Source organism: Stegodyphus dumicola, chromosome 2, assembly GCF_044657685.1.
Source record: "Stegodyphus dumicola isolate Sdum_Otavi_A_Nest chromosome 2, ASM4465768v1".
Classification (NCBI taxonomy): domain Eukaryota; kingdom Metazoa; phylum Arthropoda; class Arachnida; order Araneae; family Eresidae; genus Stegodyphus; species Stegodyphus dumicola.
Window position 1 is genome coordinate 77,245,678 of NC_140769.1, and position 24,365 is coordinate 77,270,042.

Consider the following 24,365-nt stretch of genomic DNA (forward strand, 5'->3'; position numbering starts at 1 on the left):
GTAGCTACAAAGATTTAAATAAGTTTCTTATTTAAAAAGAACTCAGAACATAAAGACATGTTATAATGCTAAATAAATCAATTACAGCTCGTGATGATGTAATTAAACAAGAAGAATCAAATTCAAACTAAAAATATGGACTAGTGATCAAAGACTATAACAATTTAATTTCATTTTAAGCTGTAACATTTTAAGCTCAGTAACTTTATCGTCAAAACAAATACAAATGTCAGCAACGGTAATGTAAAGACGAATAATTACAAATTATCAGAGGTGGCAGGAACCAATGCAGGGAGCAAGTGGAGGTCAGAAATATACTCTTGCCTTACACTCCAAAAGCCTCAGTTTAAAAACTAAGTGATTTGCATTCTGGTGAGAAAATAGAAATGGAAACTATAGTAAACAAATTGTAAACAACTGGGTAATTTACATAATAATATCTGTATACATCTTTGAAGAATAATTTCCCTTTCTCTTAATGTATTCAGCTTCTTTCTTCCACGTTTCCTTTCCATTTTATAATTTTTGGATTTAATTAAAGATTTCTGTTATTCTAAAAACACTAAATGCATTTAGAATGTATAGGGAAAGCTGCTAATTTTAATTCTTTAGTAATGTGAGCATTCAGAAGAAATATGAAATATATATGGTAAGGTCCGGTTACAGAGCTAGGGTGACAGAATTTTTAGAATTTAACAACACATCAAGCAACAAAAATCTAGAAATATAAAAATTTTATAATTTAGAAGAGGCATTGGAAGCAGAATTTAGAAAGGCACCAGGCAGCAGAATTTAGGATCCACAGAGATTGTATCAGGTGGGAAAATGCCTAGTGCTATTCCTGTGTATGATGCATTAAGACATATTAGATGAATAGTTTAAATTGTCAGTTTTCAATTTCTTTATTAATAAAAAAATTCTTTTCTATAATGGCTGTCCATATGATAAGACTGGAAGCATTTCTGATATTTTATGCTTGTGTCTAGTGAACAGTAGAGAAAATAAAAAGAAGATAAAAATGTTAAGAAAAAGATTCTAGTATCAGAAATAAAACATTCAACTATTATGTTTTCATTGTTCTTTCAGATGTTCTCCAAAATGTAAGGAATTGTGGATTAATACCCTGGAGACATTTTTCATTTTACCACAACTTTCTGGAATCTTCCAAAATCGTGGGTCTATAAATTTTGCCTTCAAATTTTTCTAAACTTTCCAAGCTGCAATGTCTAAAATCCTAAAAAAAAATTACCCTACCAATTCAATCACAGCAAAAAGACAGAAATATTTTGGGGAAAAAAAAAAAAAAAAAGAACGGACCAAAAAAGTGTAAAATTAATTTTACAGAGAAAACTGACGCATATTCTGACACAATTACATGAGAAAACTCTTACCAAGAAAAAATTAAAAAGACATTTTTTAATTAATTACATAGCTATTTTGCTTTTGCTAAGAACTGTTTCATAAATTATGCTTTATAGCATTATACCTTGCTTATTTTTCAGATTCAAAATATTGTATGAGTGGCCAAAATGGAACTCTTTATAATACAACAGCAAAAAATAAAAATGCTTTATTCTAATGTTATTTCTTAAATGTAATTATATTACCATTATTTTAATGAAATTTATCAATGTTACAATGTTTTAAAAAATTCGTCGAAAAATTTCTAGATCTCCGAATTAAAATTTTTTTATAGAAACTGATCTTAAATCACCAAAATGTTGCTAAGTCACCAAATTTAGAGCAATTTAATAAAAGAATTCATACATCAAAAAAAAAAAAAAAAAAAAAAAAAAAAAAAAAAAAAAAAAAAAAGTTTAAGAGCTCTTCACTAGAAAAAATGAAATAATTTCAAATTGCTTGTGTTGCACTTCTTGCTCAGAAACTCTACAATTTATAACCCATGAACGCAAACACCCATTCAAAAGATAACGATATTTGTCAGTGAATTGCGAAAAATATTCCTCCAAAATGCTAATTCACTCTCAAACTGGCAATTGAAAAACAGACAGAAATTTCAGATAATTAAAATTAAGGACCTTCTGCCAATTTTGGCCGAAATTAAGGACTTTTAAGGACCAAAAATCAATTCCTAAAAACTTAAGGACTTTTAAGGACTCTTAAGGACCGTCCGAACCCTGTACATCCGACATCATGATTGATTCCCTGGAAGGATAAGCTACAATCCGGATGCACTGATTCTGCCTCCGAAACATACTCGAATGATGCTTGTGTTTTTTAATAAGGCATACTGTAGCTGCACACACAAAAATCTCACGAGAAAACACGTCACGTTCTTCAAAATGGCAATCTTTCATCTCTTTACACAGGGACTGGAAGAAGCTCTGCAGTCACCTATGATCTGCATATGTCCCGAAAGCATAATCATTTGGATACTCTATTGTGGTATACACATGATGAATGTTTTATGCTGTTTGGATGCTTCTTTCATGTGTTGCATTTTGAATGGCTAACAGTTTATATATATATAATGCTCTAATAAACAAATTTACAACAAAAATTTACTTATTTAAGACCTTTCAAACAAAAATTTACTTATTTAAGACCTTTCAACATATTTTGCCATAAAATAACAAACATACATCACACATAAAATTTACCTTGGACTTCCGGATTCATCATAATTTTTAAATGCTTCAAAGAAATCGGTATGAGCTTTTTCATATTCTCCTTCTCGAAGGTGCATTTTGCCACCACATTCTAAAAAAATATTTAAAACAGTAATTAAATTTTTCTAATCCTGTAAATATCTTCAAATTATAAGGAAACACTAATTTAGCTGAATATGACATACCACATTAGAAGACTTTATAAGGCAAACTAACTCATATTCACATCACATGTGGGAAAAACCACAAAACATCCAACCAATTAGCATGTTCATCGAAATTCAAACTGGGTCATACTTAAAAGTGACCACTAGCCTTATTATTCTGCTATTCTGGGTACTATCATTTTAATTTTAAAGTGCAATAGACTTTCGTAAATTTAATCATTTACCTATGAAAAACAGACTGAGTATGTCGTAAACACCATACATATTCTGCATAATAACATTCTTTATTCTGAGTAGAAAACTGAAGATTGATGAAAAACTGTACCCAGGGTTTGTACACATTTCTGCACACGGAAATTAAGTACTTTTAAGGACTATCAAAGAAAAAAAATTAAGGACCTATCAAGCAAACAGGAACTGAATAAACTACAGCACTTTTCTACATTCAAACTTCAGTTTTGTAACACCACTTTCATAATTTGCAAGAATAAAAGGAATCTAAAAAAAGTGCATTATTATTAAACATAATCTACTGTTTAACTTAATTATAAAACAAATTCAAGAATAAAATTAACTTAAGCATAATTTTTTTTCACATAATTAGCATTAAATTATAAAATTTCTTGAAACAATGATATTTTACACTTGCAATAGTCTCACATACTTTAAAGAAGATTTAGTGACTTTTTATTTAAAGTTTATTAATACAGTAAAGTCCAGAAATCCGCAAAGCTTGGGACCAGAGGTTGTGCGGATTTTAGGATTTTGCGGATTTCACGACAGAAAAGATAAAGATATATTAGGACTAAAAGTGCAAAATAAATAAGGTGTATTAGATACATTTAATTAAATTATTATATACATTCTTGCAATTATTTATTTTAGGCATTAAATTATTATACACAGCATCGAGGTTTGCCGATTTCGCCACATGCGAAGATTTCCGGTTTGGGATTTCGGTGTTAGAATCACTGTTGTAAAATTTAACAGCTTTTCTTTATTTTTCCGTATATCATACACAATTGAGTCGCAATTCCATTCCATTCTGCTATAAATCTAAGAGTAGCACCCTGCCTTCATCTTTTGCAGAATCTGCATTTTTTTGCGTTACCGTCAATGCAACATGTTTACGTTTTTCAACGTTGCAAGCAGTAAAATGAGTGCGTTTCTTATCTGTCATTGTATTAAAAAGAGCTAAAATTTAAAATATTCTTAATTGATCCACAAAATATCCGGATATAAAAAGGCAGCACTAAACAATCTCGTGAAATAACAAAGCTCAGAAAATACAACAACGTGAACTTGAACGAAGAGTTGAGTAAATCGTATGCTTTTTTACCTCAATGCAGATTAGAGTGGAAAAAACTTCTATCTTATTTTTTAAAACTTTTTTAATGCCAATAATTTGGTATTTTCATTATGATTCATTATTATTCGATAATTATGATGTCATTATTCGGTAAGTATTTTTTCTGCGATATTTCCTACTCAACCGTTTCCGGAACCTCTAAACTGAATGTTTATATTTTGAGAGGCAACGAGGATTTCAGGAGTTCGCGGATTTTCGGTATTTGACTGTAGTTAGCTTAGCTATTGATCCTTTCATCATGTATCATCATGTATAGATTTCATCATGCATCACTCAGTCCAGAGTTATATGAAATTTTTATATTCAAATGGGATATTCACAATCAATAACGATTAAGTTAATGCAATAACTCATCTTAACAGTTAACAGACAAATTCTAAGGATGAGCAGTTAGTTACAAATAATTAAATTACATAGTTAATCAATAGATTACATGGTTAACATTTTTTTATTACTAAAAATATCTATTAAAAATAACTAAGAACATTTTAAAGCAGTTATAATGTTGCAACAACAAATAAAATATTTATGCATCTTTTTAATGTGAAAATTTTCCAGATGTTTTAGTTAATTTACACCAGTTCCCTTCTTTTTAGCATATTTTCTATGCTTATTTGTTTCAATAAACAAATCAATGCCCCATTAGTTTCTGCTTCATTTAATTTATAAATGTTTCAACAATGTACCCTTGAAGAATAATTTTTTTTTCTCTCTCTCTCTTTAAAACAATCAATTTCTTCTAATGAATTTCCTCTTCATTTTACAATTTTCTGATTTAATTAAAGACTTCTGTTATTCTAAAGAACTGGCTGTACTTAGATTGTATAAAAGAAACTGCTAATGTTATTTCTTTAATAATATAAGTATTGAGAATAAACATGAAATGATATAGGGTCTGAACTGGAGTCAGAAGATTTCAAAGACCCTTTCAGCCAAACATGCACGTGCGAAATCGAGCTCCAGATTTAATGTGGATAAAGTTTGGTCATTTAGTGCAAAAGGGAATAATTTCCATATCAGCGAAAAGGTCTCACCAAGAGCTTTAATTTGATATTGGTTTCATGCTGATATGACCAATAGATCTAGAATTAAGATCTATTCAAGATTCTACTCCATTGTCTAAGCGTTCACCTTAGAAAGGGATTACTAATTCTCAGTGAAGTGCATCTCAATAGTAACTCTGTATAAAATGATATCGCGGCTTCATATGTCAATCTAGACACAATCAACATATCATTGAATAGCAGGTATTTTCCGCCTGCCTCCGGTACAAGTTTGGAGATTGTAAGGTCATCGAGTGTGATAATATAGCATTTTTAATTAATGTCAAAAAGTGAATATTTAAAGGATTGAATCATCAACATCTTATCATCCACTGGGAATAGCGAAGCAATGTAATAATATCAAGGTAGGCCTCCATACTAACTTTATTTGGATGTGCTTCTAATAATCGTCACTCTATTAGTTGTAATATTATTAAGCAATAATTGCTTTTTACATGTTTGAATTAATTTTTTCCCCCTGCCTAACTCCCTTTTTCGTCCTTGAGGACATAGGCAGGCATGGCACAATCAACTCATCAGCGCCCTGCAACAGTACCCTTATCCTCAAAGGTCACCTTGGAGCTTTTACACAAGGGAACTTAGCACAACACTGCCATCTAAAGGACTTTGCAAGAACTTTTTTCCATGTGCTTCTGCTTACATTAAGGATTTAACGTTTTCCTGTAGCACAACACTGCTAATTCACACAGTATCTTCTAAACAATTAGAACTTTTTCCTGCAGCTCTTTATTGGTATTTTCTTTTTGATTGCTGTTTAATTTATTTATATAATATTTGTCTGCTCTCAATATTATCTTTAATGCACGTTGCATAGGATATTAGTTGAATATTGGACTTCTCAGATAATATAATCTGCTTTCTTTAATAATCGTTATAATTGTCAAGGAAGTCTCCGATAAGATAATTTACTTCTTCCACATTTTATTGCTTGTATTATTAACGTATAAGAGTATGTTTTGTTAGTTGTACATCACTGTATTTTGCTTCCCCCTATATTTTTTAATTAATTCTGCCAATCACAATTAAAGACAGTATGCTGAAATTCAAATTGCATTCAGTGTCTTCTTAGCACATCAATATTTCTCTTGTATTTTTGGTAAACACTTCTCAATAACACTGACAGTTTTGGCTAAGAATCCCAGGAGCTCAGTAATTAGCAGCAGCCATCACATCATTCATCCGCCCTTTTTTCTTTATTATTATTTTTTTATCTTTCATTTATTTATTTTTTAATTGTTTATTTATTTAGTTGTTGTTGTACTATGGCAACTAATAAAATTCACCTTCAAATTCCACTTCTCCAATTCAAACATCATCATCTCCTTCTACTCATTCTTCTACTAACGAGCCAGCATCCTCAAGATTACAGACACTGAATAGAGTGTGATAAGATATTAGACTTAGTTTTCTCCAGCACACCAAAGATCAGGTTTAGTAAATCAGATTGAGAATTATTAAAGCACTTTGTCTTTAGCATGAGAAGTATCCTCACAGAACAAGAATTGCATATCTTCCACTTACAGGGTCAAATTGAAGCACAATTGCAGTCCTAAAATAGAGCTTTCAAACAGCTCCAAGAGTTGCTACCTCAGCAACTTCACAGTGCGCTCCCGCTCAAATAAATTTTGAACCTATGGGCGCACCTGAAATTCAACCCAACGACACACCATTCATCGATGTCACAGTGCATAAGAAAAATTGTCCGTCAACATCAGCATCAAAGAATATCCCCACTGCAGTAATTCCGACAGAACAATCCCTTCATGTGCTGTTAATAAGTGCTAAGATTCTAGTCGCACCCATGATAATATTAAATCCCAATTAGTTGCAGAACTCTGCCCATCACAACTAAGGGTTACAATAGTTCAAATTAAGCCAACGTGCTCAAAGGAATTGCTAATTAGGTGCAGAAAGAGCACACATATCTCCAGACTTCACAAAACAATTGAAGAACACACACCCACAATTAAGTGACTGCCTTATATTAGGGAACCCAAACCACCAGGAGAATACATCATTATCTTTGGCGTCCCACTAAAAGCAACTGAGGAAAATATTGTCAAAGTGCTTAAAGACATCTTGCCACCGTCATCAACAAGTAAAATCAGAGGTCACATTGCCTGGATGGGACGGCAACATAAACTGGATCTTAGACATAGAATCTGGTATCAAGGAACAGCTGCTAGTAAAGGTACAGTTTTTATAGATTTCGTGTCTTGTCCTTTTCACTCTTACATTCGAGTAGCACATTGTTATAATTGCCAACAATTTAGCCATATTAGCAAAAGTTGCCGAGCCTCACCTTCTTGCTTTAAGTGTGGAAAAGGTCAGTTAGTGCAAGACTGTCAGTCAGAAGAAGTGAACTGTATCAACTGCCATATTTCTAATTCCACAAAAGGTACAGAGTTCTCAAAAGATCACTTAGCAAGATCCTCAACATGTCCGATACACAGAGCAGTTCTCAACAGCAAGTCGAAAGCCTTGAACAAATAATAGGTTCCACATCTCCGCTTCTAAAACTGGCTAACAATCTAAATTTTATGCAGGTCAACCTATAATGCTCAAAAGCAGCCACTTTAAATACAATTCAGGCAATGACACAACTCCAAGCAGATGTAGGCCTTCTACAAGAACTTTACACTATAAATGGATATATACCAGGAATTCCAACACTTTTCAAAGTATTCTTGTCTGCAAACTGCCTAGCAGCTATAAATTATAAAGGCCCACTAACTCCAGTCCATAAGAAAACTACAGATCACACAGTCGCTGTTCTACTTGAATCAGTTGCAACCTCACTTGAAATCACTTGTCTGTCTACTTTCCACCCAGAGCTGACATGGCCACATCACTAGCAGAATTAGAAACCGAGCTAACAACTCAATCCACACATAGAATAATTGGAGGAGACTTTAATGCAACCAGCCCACAATGGGGAGTATACTTGGAAACTCCACAAGTAAGAATAGTGCACAAATTTGTAATGTCTTAAAACCTGACTATTTATTCTCAATGACCCAAAACCAATGTTCTGGACCACACGGGCACAAGGCTGGCCTAATCTAACAATTGCATCAGCTAATACAGCAGCATTAATACAGGACTGGGAAGTCAATGACCTACTTTCTGTCAGTGATCACCACATTATCACATTTCACCTAGGGACCTCGCATACCTACTTCATAAAATGTCATTATAAAACCTGCTATGGTGGACACGAAGCATTCAGAATTCAACTCCAAGTGCAGATAGCAACTTTTGAAGGAAACTTAGATAATTATCAAAGCCCAGAGCAACTTAATTATCATTCTAATCAATTTGTGCAACACTTAATAAAAGCTTGCGATAGCACCTTTCGCAAAAGGCACCTTTTGCAACTAAAAGCCCTTGGTGGACCCCCTACACTAAATGCAGAATATAGCAAAATCCGGGCTTTGCGCATAAGAGCACAAGCAACAACAGAGCAGCTACTTAGAAGCCAACACATGCTGGAATTTCACAAGGTCAGGGTCCAATACAAGCGCAACATTATGGCTGCAAAACTCTCTTCTTGGATGTACTACTGTTTCCCAGTGATGAAAATTTATGGTGTACAGCAGAAAATAGCCTGCAACAAAGTATTTTGACCAACAATACTGACAGCCTCACCCCTACCTTCTGCTAAGTCAGGTTCAAATGGGGCGAGACAAATTATGGACTGCATATTTCACACAAATAACACCGAAGATAGTTCGGCAGCACAATGGCCTGCAAGGCAGCTCTTGAACAAAGCAAAGAAAAGAGCTACTTCCCACAACATGTGAGCTTAACCACATAATACACTACCTAGCTCCTAAGACAGCCCCTGGCCCAGATGGGCTAGATAATATGATTATCAAAATCATCTAAAAGAACTTTCCTTCCCTACTACACTCTCTCTTCAATGTATGTTGGAGGCAACGTCATTTTCCACAAGGAATGAAAGTGGCAGAAGTAGCCCTCTTTTGCAAAAAAGGGAAGGATCTGGCTATACCAAGATCGTACCAGCCCATCTGTTTATTACCAGTGCTTGGAAAAGTGCTAGAATGTACCATCCTTACGAGGCTCAGTCACCACCTTGCAACCATTAATACTTTGCATCCTAACCAGTATGGTTTTCGGGCTGGAATGTCAACTGAAAATGCATTGCATGATCTAATGACAACACTGTCAAACAATAAGAGCGCAGACATGCACTCCCTCATTATTTCCATTGACATCCAGGGAGCATTCGACACCATCTGGTGGACAGACATTATCAGCAGCTTGTCCTCTCTTTCCTGCCCTGGTGTGATAATAGATCTCATTAGAAGTTACCTGGACAACAGAGAAGTCTAGATCATGATGAATTATGACATCATCACCAAAAAAATTACTCATGGCTGCCCTCAGGGTTCGTGCTTAGGTCCAACCCTTTGGAACTTAGTAGCAAACACTGCATTCCAGCAACCTTTGTTCTCAACTCTTGCTGAGATCCGATGGCTGAGTGACATCATCTCGAACTATGAACTCTCGCTCAGAGATCGTACAAGAACTCAGAACGGAGAAGGTCGCATGCTGCGTGGTACCAAATTTAAATCCTTTTTATTATGTAAAAATTCTGTAACCGGTTTGCGTCTTCATTAAAATATGTTTGTGTAAAGAATGTATTTATCATTTTATGGATTACTCCCTTCAAAGATTTTCAGATACAGATGGAAAGAGGAGATCAATTCAACCAGTGGCCCTGGCAGAACCCACTGGGACAAGGTAAGAAGTTTTGTTTTACCTTGGTTAATTATGTAGAAGTATAAAATAACAATAGTGGTAAGAAATAAATATTAATAACCTTCACCAAGTCCAGATTCTGGCATATGCTGATGATTTCCTCATTATTGTAGCGGGCCGGAGCAACATGCAACAAAGATCGCAGGTTTGTCTAGATATCTTTGCTCAATGGGCCAAGGAGCATAAACTTGAAATAAGTGCAGAAAAAAACACAAGCCATGATAATAGAACATAATCATTCCCTTAGAAGAAGAACCTATCTAAAACTACAGGGACATTAATTAAAAACAGTCTCAGAAATGAAATACCTTTGAAAATAAACTTTCATGGACTTCTCATCTTAAAACTCTCAGACAGCACATTGGCAATCTCACTAACAGTATGAAACGTACTGCAGGTATGAAATGGGGCATACTGGCAAATCTCCTGAAATCTTGGTACAAAACCATTTCAGAACGCCAGAACCTCACTTCTATCATGAGGAATGCTTTCCATACAAAGAAGTCAACTTTTGCTCATTTGTCAGGCCTATCGGACTTCTCCAATATCTACTTTACAAGTCATTGCGGGTCTTCCCCCTCCTGATATTGTAGTCGAGAGGGAAGCCACAGTGATAAAAGCTACAAGGCTTAATAAAAATACATCACTTTGGGGACAGAGCATAATCCACACAGACTATGAAAAATACAAATCTCGTTCTCTTTGTCACCCAGCACAATTTGACTAATGGACACCATCCATATAAACTCAAGATTCTCTGGTGCAAAATGATCATGCATTATACACTGATGGATCTAAGACAGAGGCTGGCACGAGATGTGGATTCTGCAATTGGCAGCATTATCTTCTTCTGGAAATGAAGACTGAATGAAAGTAATTCAGTGATTCAGGCAGAACTCATAGCCTTATACACAGCAATCAGCCACAGTTGTAGGAATGGTCTTACTCAAGTTCATATTTATATACACCCTGCCTCCAAGCACTTTCAAGCATGCACAGTAGGAGCCCTCTGGTTCAGAAAATACAGAAAACTCTCATCAGTATCCCCATACCTTTTCGTTCTATACTCTGTTGGGTGCCAGAGCACGTAGGAATACTAGGAAATGAAAGTGCAGACACAGTGGCTAAAGAAGCTGCCAATAGTGCATCCTTACTTGAGGAGTATCCAACAACACTTCCAATCTTGCTACTAAAGCATTCCACATGAAACTTCTCATATGACAGTGGCAAATCCGCTGGAATGATGCCACAACGGGTCGACATATACATGCAATGCTCCCAAGTGTAAGCATGGATCTGCAGAGCAAAACTGGCAGCATGTCACATCTCCTAACAAGACATGGACTGTACCTATCTGCATAGGTTTGGTCTTTCCAACACAGACACCTGTGACTATGGGCAGCCCAGACCATTATTACTTTGAATGCTGCTTGACGGCAAAGTTCCATCTAAAAAAACACAGCACCCATGTGTTGCACAGCATGGTGGAATAATATTCAAAATAACAATGTTGCTCTATCAAAACTACATGCTATCACTACATATTGCGCTGCAAAAACGCGGTAATTTGGAACAGCTCTCCTCACAGTCATTGCCCAAGTAGCTAAATTACGGTTTTATATTACAGAAGTATTTCATTTTTTTAATATTCTTATATATATAGTTATTTAAACTCTTTTGTGATAAAAATCTTTGTTCCATCGAATCAACTTCTTGACATATACAAATATTTGCACTCATCTGGTGTAATACATTGTTACATACAGTTATCTAACTTTCATAATATAAGTGTTCATTCCAATATAGTAAATATACCAAATTAACACATGAAATACCAGTAACAGTTTTGCATAATGTCATTTATATATATATATATATCTGTAGTTTAAAAATCTTTCTTCCACATTGACTGTCATCACTCAAATGTAGCACATTTGACTTATTTATACACCAAATGTAGTACTCATTTAATGCACTGCCATATGCATACATATGTATACATACAATATAATTTCCCTTATATATAGTATTCAATTATGTAATATGAATGCTTATATGTAATACTGTGCTATTCAAAATATCTTGTAACAAAAGAAAAATATATGCATTGAACAACAGGCCTTGCATGCCAATGTAACTGATTTCTGCAGAAGTGACATTCAATTCCATACGACACGAACTAGGACGGATGTCATCTTCGTGATGTATATAGTTTGAGCTAGAGCCAGTGCGAGAGGATTTTTAGAATTTAGTGACACACAAATCAACAAAATTTAGGTATGGCAAAATTTTTAGAATTTAGGACAGGCATATATTATAAATCATTTTTAATAAATCATTTTTCAATTTCTTTGATTGCTTTAATGTTAGTGTCTTATGGAAAGATAAGAAAATTAAAGGAAGACAACCATGTTAAGAGGAAGACTTCTGGGATAAAAATGAGAAAATTCAAACAGTATGGTTTTCACTGTTTTCCAAAAGATAAGAAATTCATCACAAATTTCCTATAAAACATGTCCATCAGATGCTAATACTATGAAGACACTTTTTTCATTTCGTCACACTTTTCTGGGTCTCAAATCTTTTCAAATCCTTCTAAATCTTTCAAGCTGCAAGGTCTATATAAAATTTGATTTAGATATTATAAGGATCGAGGTTATTTAAATATTGTTAACTATGAAGTACTAGATGATATGATACAGAAAATTTATAATAAGCACATTTAATATATGCAAATTCATAGGAATAAAAAAAAATCCCAAGACTAATACGACCCAAATAACATGTTTCAAGTCAAAATTATTTCCTTCATTAAATTTTAACCCACACAACTCTAATGCTTTCACAGATACCCTTTTTCTGGGGGGGGGGGACTTACAATTTCCTTTATTTTAATCAATTTTGATATTTAAATGTCCAAAGTAAAGCTTATTCTCTTGCCACTCGATGTGATCATTCACATTTCTATGAAACTGTGGTGAATTAGTGAGGAACATTTCTTTTTACTTTGCAAAACTGCTCACTTTCTGTAGAATTTGTTTATACGCCATGGCAAAGAATGTGAGATTTATAGTGCCCACGAGGATGAAATCTTTGTAGAAGATTATCTTACAGAAATTTGCTTATATTTTTTTGCACATGCCTATACAACTACCTTGTTTATCAGGAATTAAACCTGATCATTATCTTTAAATTGTACATTTTTATATTTAATAAAGACCAGTTCATTCTGGTACAATTAAAATGGCAAATGTTATTCCAATACTGCGATACCCCACTAGAACAAACTGTCAAAATTCTTTTCCTAAAAAAAGCTAGTCAAATACTGCCATATTTCCATTGATAATATTTGCATGTTTTCTGAAACATGTAATACAGTAAAGATAAAAATTTGTTATCCTACTAATATTACTGTATCACTCATGATCAACATAAATAACAAATATTATTACAGGCTATCATTTATTACAGCTTATGATAATCTTATTCTGACAAGCATTATGCAAACCTTGTTATAGGAGGATGCAGAATATCCTATATAAGCTAGAATCACACATTATAAGGAAAATCTAACAAAGCACATTAACAAAAATTGTGCCATTTTACATTACACAACTAATCACAGTATACAGTTTACACAAGGGCTAAAAATTTCTTCTTTTGGCATGAAGTACTTTTCTCCATCACAATAAAGCAGGTTTTTGTGAATGCAAATACATTTTATGCTACATCAAGATCACTTCATGTATTTACACTTACATAATAATTGAAAGCTGTCAAGATACATAATTCAATAGAAAATATTAAAAATTACAACAAATCGAATCTTACATCCTTACCTCTTATAACACCCATTATTAAAGGATGAGGAATAGCAGACTTTATATGAAGAGATTGCTCATATAGTTTCTATATAAAACAAAACATAAAATAACCATACATAATTTCAAAAGAAAAGAATATTTTAATCTTCAAAAGCTGAAAGTTCATCTCTTACATGAATTCACATCTCGATAATTACAAATTCTCTTATCTAATCATTCATCAGCTGCTTATGAACTCATATTGAATAATTTTAGCACTTTTAAAATTAATGTACATAACTTAAAACTGAAACAAAATATGAAATCACATGAAATGGTCTTGCAAGCAGCATTACTTACTTTCAACTTTTTGTTATTTTTTTGTGCAGTATACATCTGAATTTCTAATGCATATATTTCTAATAGTTGAGTTCCTTTTTTCAAATCATCAGAGCCATCATCTGTCTATAAAATTAATTGAATAATTAAAAAAAATGAATATAAAATAGTTCCTAAGATCAAAAACAAGAATATTGTAGCTTAATATTAAAACAATGCAAAAATATTGTACCTTCACTAATTCAGATACCATGACAATCATCTGAAATGACATACACGATCAATTGACTTAAACATATTCAGCATAACAATTTACTCTATCCTGCCTGGATACAGAGACGAAAATTTGTATTAAGTGCAAAATTTACAGAATATAGTAAAACCTTTCGTAACAGACATCCAGTTGACCAGTAACATCAAAATTACAACCTTTTTGTACATCTAAATTTAAAATTGAAATTTAGGTCAATGAGAGAAAAGAAAAACATATATATAATGGCCTAAAAATCTAAAGATTAAATAGAAAAAACCATTATTTTTTGTTTCTCCCCCTGAATGCAACAAGTTTTATCCAAACAATTGATCATGAACATACAAAGATGTACAATAGATCTCTTTTTAGTCACTGATTCACAAACTTTGAAGCTAGTTGTCCATAATGTTCAGTAACAATTCACAATGAAAGATTTACTTTGCCTCAGGCTTGGAAAGATGTAAAGAATATTTATGCCATTGTTATGCATAAAATGTGGTTCATGATTTAGATTTGCGAAATGTGGTCTAGATTTAATAGCATGTTTAGAGAAGTTTAATATTAGTGAAGAGAAGGTGTAGGCTTGTGTAGACATATGCAGTTCTGTTTCCATCACACTCTCTCAAGATCACTACGAAATAATCAATTTTGCACTGGGAAAGAAGAAAGGAAAAGAGGATGAAGATGATGATAACACACTGAGCAAGAAAGTAATTTTGTGGAAGGAAGCTGACAAAAGATTGCAGACTTTCACAAGATTTGTTGAGAAATATTCTTCTATGATAGTATTATGATCTGAAGCTTTACTGTATACATAGCAAATTTTTCAAATCATAGCAAAAATCTTGTTAGCGGCAAACATTCAAGTTATATGCCACACTTTCAAATAATAACTTTCAAGTAATAATAAAATATGGTAATTTTAAATGCTGTTTAATTTTGTTTTTCTGAAATATAAAATCATTGTATTGGTTAAATTTTAAATCACCACTACAATTTTTTACATTATTTACTTAACTTTCAGTGACAGATAAAAAACATAACTGATGGACTTTAAATGCTGCAATTTCAATACAAAGCATCACAAAGCATGAACAAGTATGTTCTAAAAAGTATAGTACAAAGTAAAAGATGCAGACTTGTCGGGACTTCTGTGATTCCGGATATTAGATAATCAGTTTAAATAAATTTAAATCTAGTAAGATGACATGTTAAAAACTACAAAATTAAAAACATGAAATAGCGATTTATGAAATAATGAAGCATTTATGACCTTAAGGCATAGGTTTCCAATGGGAGGCAGTACCAGCCCCCAGTGGCCCTGGCGTCCTCCATGAGGGCAGTAGCGTGTCCAGATGCAAAGAGGGGGTGTTAAAGCATTAAAAAATTTTAATTAACTTTAGGTAAGAATATACTTAATTCCTTTTTCAGTATCGTTAGTGGTGAATCTTTGCAAGCTAAAGAAGATATTCACACAGTGAAGCATGTTTCATCAAAGATATAGGAGCTTGTAATCACTTGTTTAAACAAGTGCACTGGCATTGCAAACAAGCAAAGGCGTAAAAGTTTATGTGTGGATGATATCAAATCTATAACAGGCAGGGGTAGCTCTGGAAATGCCTTACCTATAGGCAACTATAAAGAATTCCAGCTTCCTGCAGATCAAACTCCACCAAAGAATTAACTTTTTCTATAAACATCCAAACTGGCTCAGTAGAACACATGTGACTACCTCACCTCAGATGTCCATGCCTATGAACAGCGTCTACACCTTTCAAAGGGCACACAATTAATTCAGTGGAAGAGAAATTTCGACCATTTCGTCATGCAGGCTTGACACAAGTGACAAACCATCATACTCTTTACCCAAATCTATCCATGGAAGAAGTAACAGAAGGAGATGCCTTCCTTCCACCATGGCTGATGCAGTACTGCCAAGCTTTGATAGTTTAAGGGTGTGTGGCACTTTTTACATCCAAAGCACATTACTTAACAGTGGTTTAGTATTACTTCACGTGACAAATCCAAGCAAATCCAAAAGCAGGACACTTCTGCACAAAGAAACATTTACCGCCTTTCCTTCTTCCATGACTACATCCATTCCTATGAAGTCTCCATGCCAAAATAATTCCTGTCATGCACCCATTGTGGCCGTACCTCACCAGGGCCGGTAAAATCATGTGATAATTCAGCTATATGTATAGTATTGGTATCTTTAGGAAAGTCCCCTTTTTATGTGCTTTTCTAATAATACATATTTGTGAGTGAAAGCAGTAGAACTCATTATAATCCTTATTTTTCTAAAAATCTGTTAAAAAGCTAATTTCTTTAAACTGCTGCAAGTTTCGCATTTCAAAATATTTGAATCTATAAAGAAATACTGGAAATACAGTATTGAGTATGTAAAATATACAACATTTATTCTGTTTCCAAGGGTTGGTAAAGAAATTTAAAAGAGCCAATTGTATCAACTTTTTGCATAGTCTTTTGCACAAGATGATGGACATATAATATTTATATATTGATAGACATATAATAGCCTCATATAATATTTCATTGTTAACCACAAAAGAAGAAAAAACACACATATGTGACAAGGAATTGATCTTTCTGGCAGTTCAAGAGGTAATAAAAACTGTTCTATACCATAAGACACCATCAGAAAAATTCCTTCAAGAAATAAGTTGGTACAAAGAAAATAAATGAAATAGCTAAAGATGCCGAAATAACACTACACAGTTAATTGTAAATTTTTCATTTAGCTCGATGAATCATCTTCAAGAAATAATGAAGCACCAATCTTACTATGCATTTGATTCACACAAGGAAAAGGAAAAAAAAAGAAAAAAAGCTAAGTACTATTATTTGTCAAAAATTTGGATACCTATACAAAGAGAGAATCAATATTTAATATCGTGGACAAAGCTGATTTTATGGCGCAATTACAGGATATTTTAAACATGAATATATCGAGGTATGGGTTTTAGATTCTTATGCAAATACAGATGCAGCAGAATCATTAAACTTAGAAGAACCAGTAGAACTCATAACAAAGAACTAAAATTCACAGATGATTACCAAATACTCTGGCTTCAAAAATCAATACCAGCTCTCTATTTTGAATTGTGAGCAAGAATATTAATTTTTAATTGCTTTTCCTCCTTCATATCTAGCATCGTATCATTTAGGTTCAGTACAGTAGCTTATTTACTGTCTAAGAAAATGAACAGAATGCACTGCCAAAGAATATGGCAATTTGCAACTGATGTTAACAAAACTGAAACCCAATACAGTCAAAAGTCGTTAATCCAGACTCGTCGGGACTTCGGCGATTCCGGATTATAAATCATCAGTTTAAATCTGGTAAGATGGCATGCAGAAATTATAAAATTAAAAATATGAAACCGTAATTTATGAAATAAAGAACAATTATGATCTAAAGGGTATCAAAATTTACAAAAAAAAAAAAAAAGCTTAATATTTATTTGTTTAATTTATTAAACATTTCTTTCAATGTAAGTTAAGTTGCTTTGTTTTTTATGTGATAATACTTTCTCTATAATTCTATAAACAGACAGACATTTCTTGTTCAGTTACAAAGTTCCGCTGTTCAAGTCCTATAATTGCTGTGTCGAGAATACCGACTAATTTGTCAATCGAAATTCTTTCGTTTACAAAGAAAGTGCGCTATCGGAAGCGAATTATGACGAGAAATTTGATTTAAATCATATCAAAGACGGAGTACATCGAGATGAAATACTACATTTAGTAAGGAATTATAAGCCAAATAAAATAAAAATATCTGCCCTGAAGATAAGGATAGTGCTGATAGATCAACTTCCAGTTCATTGTGCGCCGCGATGTCCCCCCCCCCACACACAGAGCAGCGTGAAATTAAACAGATTTCGGAATGGTTAGATAAACAAATCCATTATCCTTTATCCATTTTTTGCAGCAATTCCACTTTTTGTTTAATGGACTTCGAAACATACTTTCGCTTTGTAGATCCTTTACATATTAGTAAATATAATCAGAAATTCTATTTGACATAATCGAAAGTTCAAGCTTACTTTTATAAAATTGCTCTAAAAGTCTGCAAAAAATAATAAGCCGGATCCAATTCGAAGATTAAGGAACAGCGCAATCTGCAACATTAACTGAATTAGATAATTTTAGCTTAGCTTATATACCGTCCATTATACATTAAACGCGCATTCGTAACCATATTTTGCGCATGCGCACACGCATATTTGCAGCCGTAAAGGTCTTACGTGCATGCGTTAACTCTACGCTTTGAAAGTTTGTAGCTTTGAGGTCCGGATTATAGATCATTCTGGATTATGGGTGTCCGAATTAACAACTTTTGACTGTATTAACAAATTCTTTCTATCAGCCTTAATCACCTCATTAATTTTTTTATTTCTAATTTATTTTGTGCTTATTTTTTAATAAACAAATTTTTTACTACACATTATAATCATTTTAATTAACTCTTATTTTGTGATTCTTAACAGACAGAAAAAATAGGTACAGATAATATGCAACATTTTAATATTTGGTGAAATTAACTTTTATGGAAGAGAGGACATTGGAATTTTTTCTCTTATGAAGGAGATGGTGATCCAAAAAAGGTTGGGAATCCTCTGCCTTAAGGAAATCAAAATTTATAAAACAAAACAAAAAACAACTCCCCTATTTATTTGCTTTATCAAACATTTCTTTCAATATTAGTTTCATATCATGCTTGTTTTTTTTGGAGGGGGGGGGGGTTAATACTTTCTCTTCAATTCTACATATAGACAATTTCTTGTTCAGTTCTATTCTCCAAGTCTTGTAATTGTCATGTCAAGAATTCCTATTAAACTGTCAATCAAAACTCTTTTGTTTTCAACTATCTTTCAGCCACTTTCTTCACAGTCGGTAATGATACTTTCTGGATTTAGAACCACGCTACGAATTCACCTTCTGTTACTTGACTGATGACTGGGGCAGTCATTAATCAAGAAAAACAATGAAAAGCTTCTGTTAATCTCCTTTCATTACTACTTTACTACATTTCTTCATAAATGCCATTAATTCGAAAATTATACTTTTCGTTTGCGATATCTGAAAACCTTCAAATATGCAGCTATCAATGTAAAGCAAGAGCCTACTATACACTAATGTTGGTATACCATGAGATTTGTGACATAAGACATATTGTTCCACTAAACTTTGCCTTGCTTTTATAGCATATTGAGTTAAGCCCAAATTGCATCAGTTTAGTTATTTATTATCATTACATCTATTTCCAACACACACCTAAGTTACCATATCACACACTTATCTGAATCTTTGAATTAATAAATTTCCAAATATACTTAAATGCAGCTTGATGATGTATGCGTGTACTAAATTCTGCTGCCAAGCACCTCTCTAAATTCTAAAAATTTTGCATCCCGGTGCCTTTTCTAAATTCTAAAAATCTTGCCATTCCTTAATTTTATTCCTCTGTGCTTCTCTAAATTCTGAAAATTTTGCCTCTTCTACATTCTGCCGAATGGTGCCGCTGTGCCAGCTCTGGCACAGTCCTGAATTTATCTCAATAACAAATCAGTTATTCTCAATTAAACCAGAACAAAATGTAATCTTTTGGCCTATGAGTATCATTTACAAAAATCTATGTTTTGCATAAGGAAAGAAATTTTTGCTAAATTTCTCATCAACACATTCAACACTTCACAGCACAGTTAGCTGAAATTTGTAATCATTGCCAAGCATAATGCCAGCATAAAAGGTTACCATGCTCTTTGGTATTCAGTTATAGTAATTAATATACACACAAACATATAAATTGTTTAGATTTCTCAAGCTGCCACAGGAGGTGATGAAAGAGGGTAAAATATCTGAAAAATTTTCAGAATTTAATGGTCGCCTAAACGAGCTTTTTTAAAGTTACACTGTCACTGAGCTTGCAGTCTACCAGTTTGCTGTTACACTCACTCCTATTAACCTTTTATTTTTGTTTTTTAGTTTTACTATTAAGTTACTGAAGTTTATTACATTATCGAGATACTAAGTTTTTTAGTTATTTGATTTGGAAAGAACCTGGAACCCGTTATCTTCTGTCAAGCATCTTTGAAAAAGATACATACAGAGGAGGCAGTGCCTGTGTTTGGGGTGATATTTCTTTAGGTGGATGCACTGACCTCCATGTCATTCCACGTGGAACCATGAATACTCAGGGCTATAGAGATGACATCCTTGATGCTTATGTGCACCTTTATACTGGGGAAATAGGTGACAAATTACTGCTAGAGGATGACAATGCACATGGATGATTAGCTTCAGCAGCAAACAATTCAGCACATTGATTGGCCACCTTGATCACCATACCTGAATACTATCGAACATGATTGAGATGTGTTAGAAAGATGTATAGCTACTTTCAATCCTCCTCTTCAGACCCTTGCCACATTTGAAACTGCTTTGCAAGAGCAAGGGCTCTCATTTCATACAGAACTGATAAACTGCATAATTAATTAACAGCATCACACATCGCTGTGTGCTTTCTTTTGCTTCTAGGGGCCCTTTTTCATATTGAAAATAATTCTCCTATACCAAACTGACATATCCAATTTGTTCATTTTATACATATGCTAACTTCTAACACCAGAATTGTCTTGCAATTTCTTGTTATTTTATACCTCACTATGTGTTGTATACTGTGGGTCAGTTTCATTAAATTCTACTCATAATTTTTTGAATAATCATCATTTTCGTGATTTTTCCTTAATAGTCATAACCAGTGTGAGCATTTGCATTCAGTGCTTTAAAAAAAAAAAAAAAAAAAAAAAAAAAAAAAACTTTTCAACTCCTAACAGATTTTTAAATCAGTTGCATTCAATTCCAAAAGTAGAAGACATTCTTTGAGATCCTGTTGATGGAAGTTTTGCTGTACTTAACATTTTTTATGATATTCAATTCTTTTTCACAATAACAACTGATTTCTACCATTTAAGTGTGTCACTCACTCAACTGCCCCATTTTCAAAATTGGTTTAGTAAAAAGATACAGCACTATTTATAACTTTAAATGCAACTAAGTGTTCTGAGGAAAATATATATATATATATATATTCTTTTAATTCAAATGCCTTTTTTTCTTTATTTGTAGGCTTCCTATTTTTCTCCCCTTTTTTGATGAAATACAGTCAAAAGTCTTTAATCCGGATGTCCATAATCCAGAATGATCTATAATCCGGACTTCAAAGCTACAAACTTTTTGTGCATGCGCATAATACCTTTATGCATGCGCATATGCATTTACGCACAATGTGTTTACGCATGCGTGTTTAATGTATAACGGACAGTATAAGCTAAGCTAAAATTATCTATTTCAGAAGTCCCGACGAGTCCGGATTAAAGACTTTTGACTGCATATGCTAAATATACACTAATCACAGCATTTGTTCATATTGTTTTAAATAATTTTATGCTCTATCAAGTTTTCTTAAGCCATTTTCAAAACTTTTCCAAACAGTAACAGCTTATAACTAGGATTTTATTTAGACAGATTCAAAGTACTCAAATGAAGTAAGAGAGCTACATTTTCTTGAACTGCAATATTATGAGCCTTTAAATATTCCAGTTTATTGTACCTCAAATCTCTTCCCAATTTGCATCATATTGGCTAGTTTTTTACATAGCTTTGAAGAGAGTTGCATATTAAATTCCAGCAATTAGTAACCTAAATTATTCAGCAATAACTTAAGGGTGAGGTGCCAGTAAAATTATAAATATTAAACAAATCAGTGCACTCAAGATATCTTAACTATATAGAATACTAAAACAAGAAGGAAATTACGAAAATCTCCTTATAACATCAGGTAAATATGTAAGAAACAAAAATTCTCTAAAAATTTTAATTTGAGAAAAATATATATACCTGACATGACTGGTGCAGCTGCTTTAAAATTTTGGCAAGCTTATTGTATTCTCCACGATCAAAATATAATTTCCCCAATTTTGTATTAGTTTTAAACCACAATCTATCATTTTTTGCATCTTTCAAAGCTTCTAATGTGGTCTCATAAAATTCTTGTAAAAGTTCCATCTGAAAATAAAAGTACAGTTTGAAAAATAAAGACTGCATTTACACAACAATGCTTAACATAGCCAAGGTAATAAGTTCCATCAATATCCTGTTTGCTTGAAACTACACTAATCAAGGCATTTACACATATAAAAAATTATTCTAAAACAATTTTTTTCCCCAATAAATAAAACAAGAAGTCAAATGTATTAGAAATAATTTTTTTCAAAATGCACACTTTTCATTATTAATTTTTTATTCTCTAAAAATTGCGACATTGATAACTGAACATTTTTTTCTGTTGGGCTTTCCTCTTCATGCATTTTTCTCTACAGCAACCAACTGCATTGTTTATTGTCTGGTGAACCAAGAAACTGTTTTTAAAATGAGATCAAATACCAGGTATGTTCTAAAACAAAATTCAGTTATTCCAAAAATTGTTTATAAGTTTTTATGCTGTTAATTTTTGTGTAGGTACAGTAATCGTTTAAACTGTATCTAATTGACATGACATGTTTTTACACTACCCTCATATTGCTTGTCGTTAATTCATGCTGTGCTCAGCTGATATTTTCAATAATGTTTTTTATGTTGCAGTTTTTTTTTTGAAATTTTATAAAAGCAAGCACGTTTTTCAGATATATATATATGTAACTTTAGATATATATTTGTTTCTATATGTGTAAGTGCCCAGTAGAAAACAAGCAATAAATTTATGACAATAATTTACAATACAATTTATGGAAGTGCAGTGCAAAGGTATTACATGTGGAGTTACAGCTGCCAGAGCTCGAGAACGAATGACCCTAGCACATATATATACAATGGGAAAGCCCAAAAAAACTAACATTTATGTATTCTAAACTACTTTATTCTCTAACTGTTTCAGAAATTTTCAAACTAGACTACAGTGATTCCACACTGACTGACGCGACGCTATGTGAGATATTGCTGCACTTCAATTCCATATAAGAAGGGGTTATAATTATATATATTTTTAACGTTCTTGACAATTTGATAGAAGTATTTTCATAAATTGTATTAACAACTGAAACATTCCACTTTTTTTTACGAACAATGTAAGATAAGATTCTGGCACATTATACAAAAGAAACTGTCATTGCCTTATTGCATTCTTTTAACCTCTTCCTTTACAATTTTTTTTTGAAAAAAAATTGCAAAAAATCATCACATTTTTTTAAAAATTTTATTATTAAATACAAGGAAACAAAATATGTAGGTTTTAATTTTTTACAGGTGTAGAAGAATTTAGTTTTAATATTAGTTTATTATCCTGAGTTATCTTGGGCAAATGAAAAAAAGTTAAATATTAGTCTTTGCATGATAGTTTTTGAAACAAGGGACAACACAAAGGGAATTCTGCACACTGGTATCTTTTCTTACTGGCTTACCTCTGGAATCATTTTTACGGGAGCACACAGTAGACTGCCTCATTGGATTTGAGTTTTTTATTAGAAGCAGGAATAACATCTGGAAAATGCCTTCAGATTAACCTGAGTGGTGAAGGACTAAATCATTGCTTTTACTATCTTGCATCATAGCCATTACTTTCCTTTTTTAAATGCAACTATCCTTATTACTAATTCACAAGTCGACGTATACTCTACAGTAGGTAAAACACGTGACCAGTCCTGCCAAAAGAACCGCGAAACTAACAAAACTTGACAAACTGCCAATTAAAGTTGAATATTTCCTTTTATTTCCTCCAGTCTGAGTAAAATTGTAATAAAACAAATTGTACTGACAAATTCTGCTTTGTTCGAGTTTTCTCGGGATAATAATTCACTGCAATATATATGAACCCGAGATAACTCGGGATAATCAGGTAAGTGGTTAATGATCAACATCTATTATAAAGTCT

At 32.8% G+C, this 24,365-nt stretch overlaps 1 protein-coding gene across 2 annotated transcripts in view; it reads right to left on the reverse strand.

Annotated features, from left to right (window-relative positions):
• alien (COP9 signalosome complex subunit 2 alien) overlaps positions 1–24,365 on the reverse strand; it is a 101,679-nt gene that overhangs the window by 16,501 nt on the left and 60,813 nt on the right. For both annotated transcript variants that reach the window (XM_085810779.1, XM_085810778.1), the window contains exons 5-8: positions 22,337–22,504; positions 14,179–14,283; positions 13,855–13,924; positions 2,622–2,721 (exon numbers count right to left, since the gene is read on the reverse strand). In XM_085810779.1, coding sequence (XP_085666905.1) covers positions 2,622–2,721; positions 13,855–13,924; positions 14,179–14,283; positions 22,337–22,504 — 443 coding nt within the window. The remainder of the gene's footprint in view (positions 1–2,621; positions 2,722–13,854; positions 13,925–14,178; positions 14,284–22,336; positions 22,505–24,365) is intronic.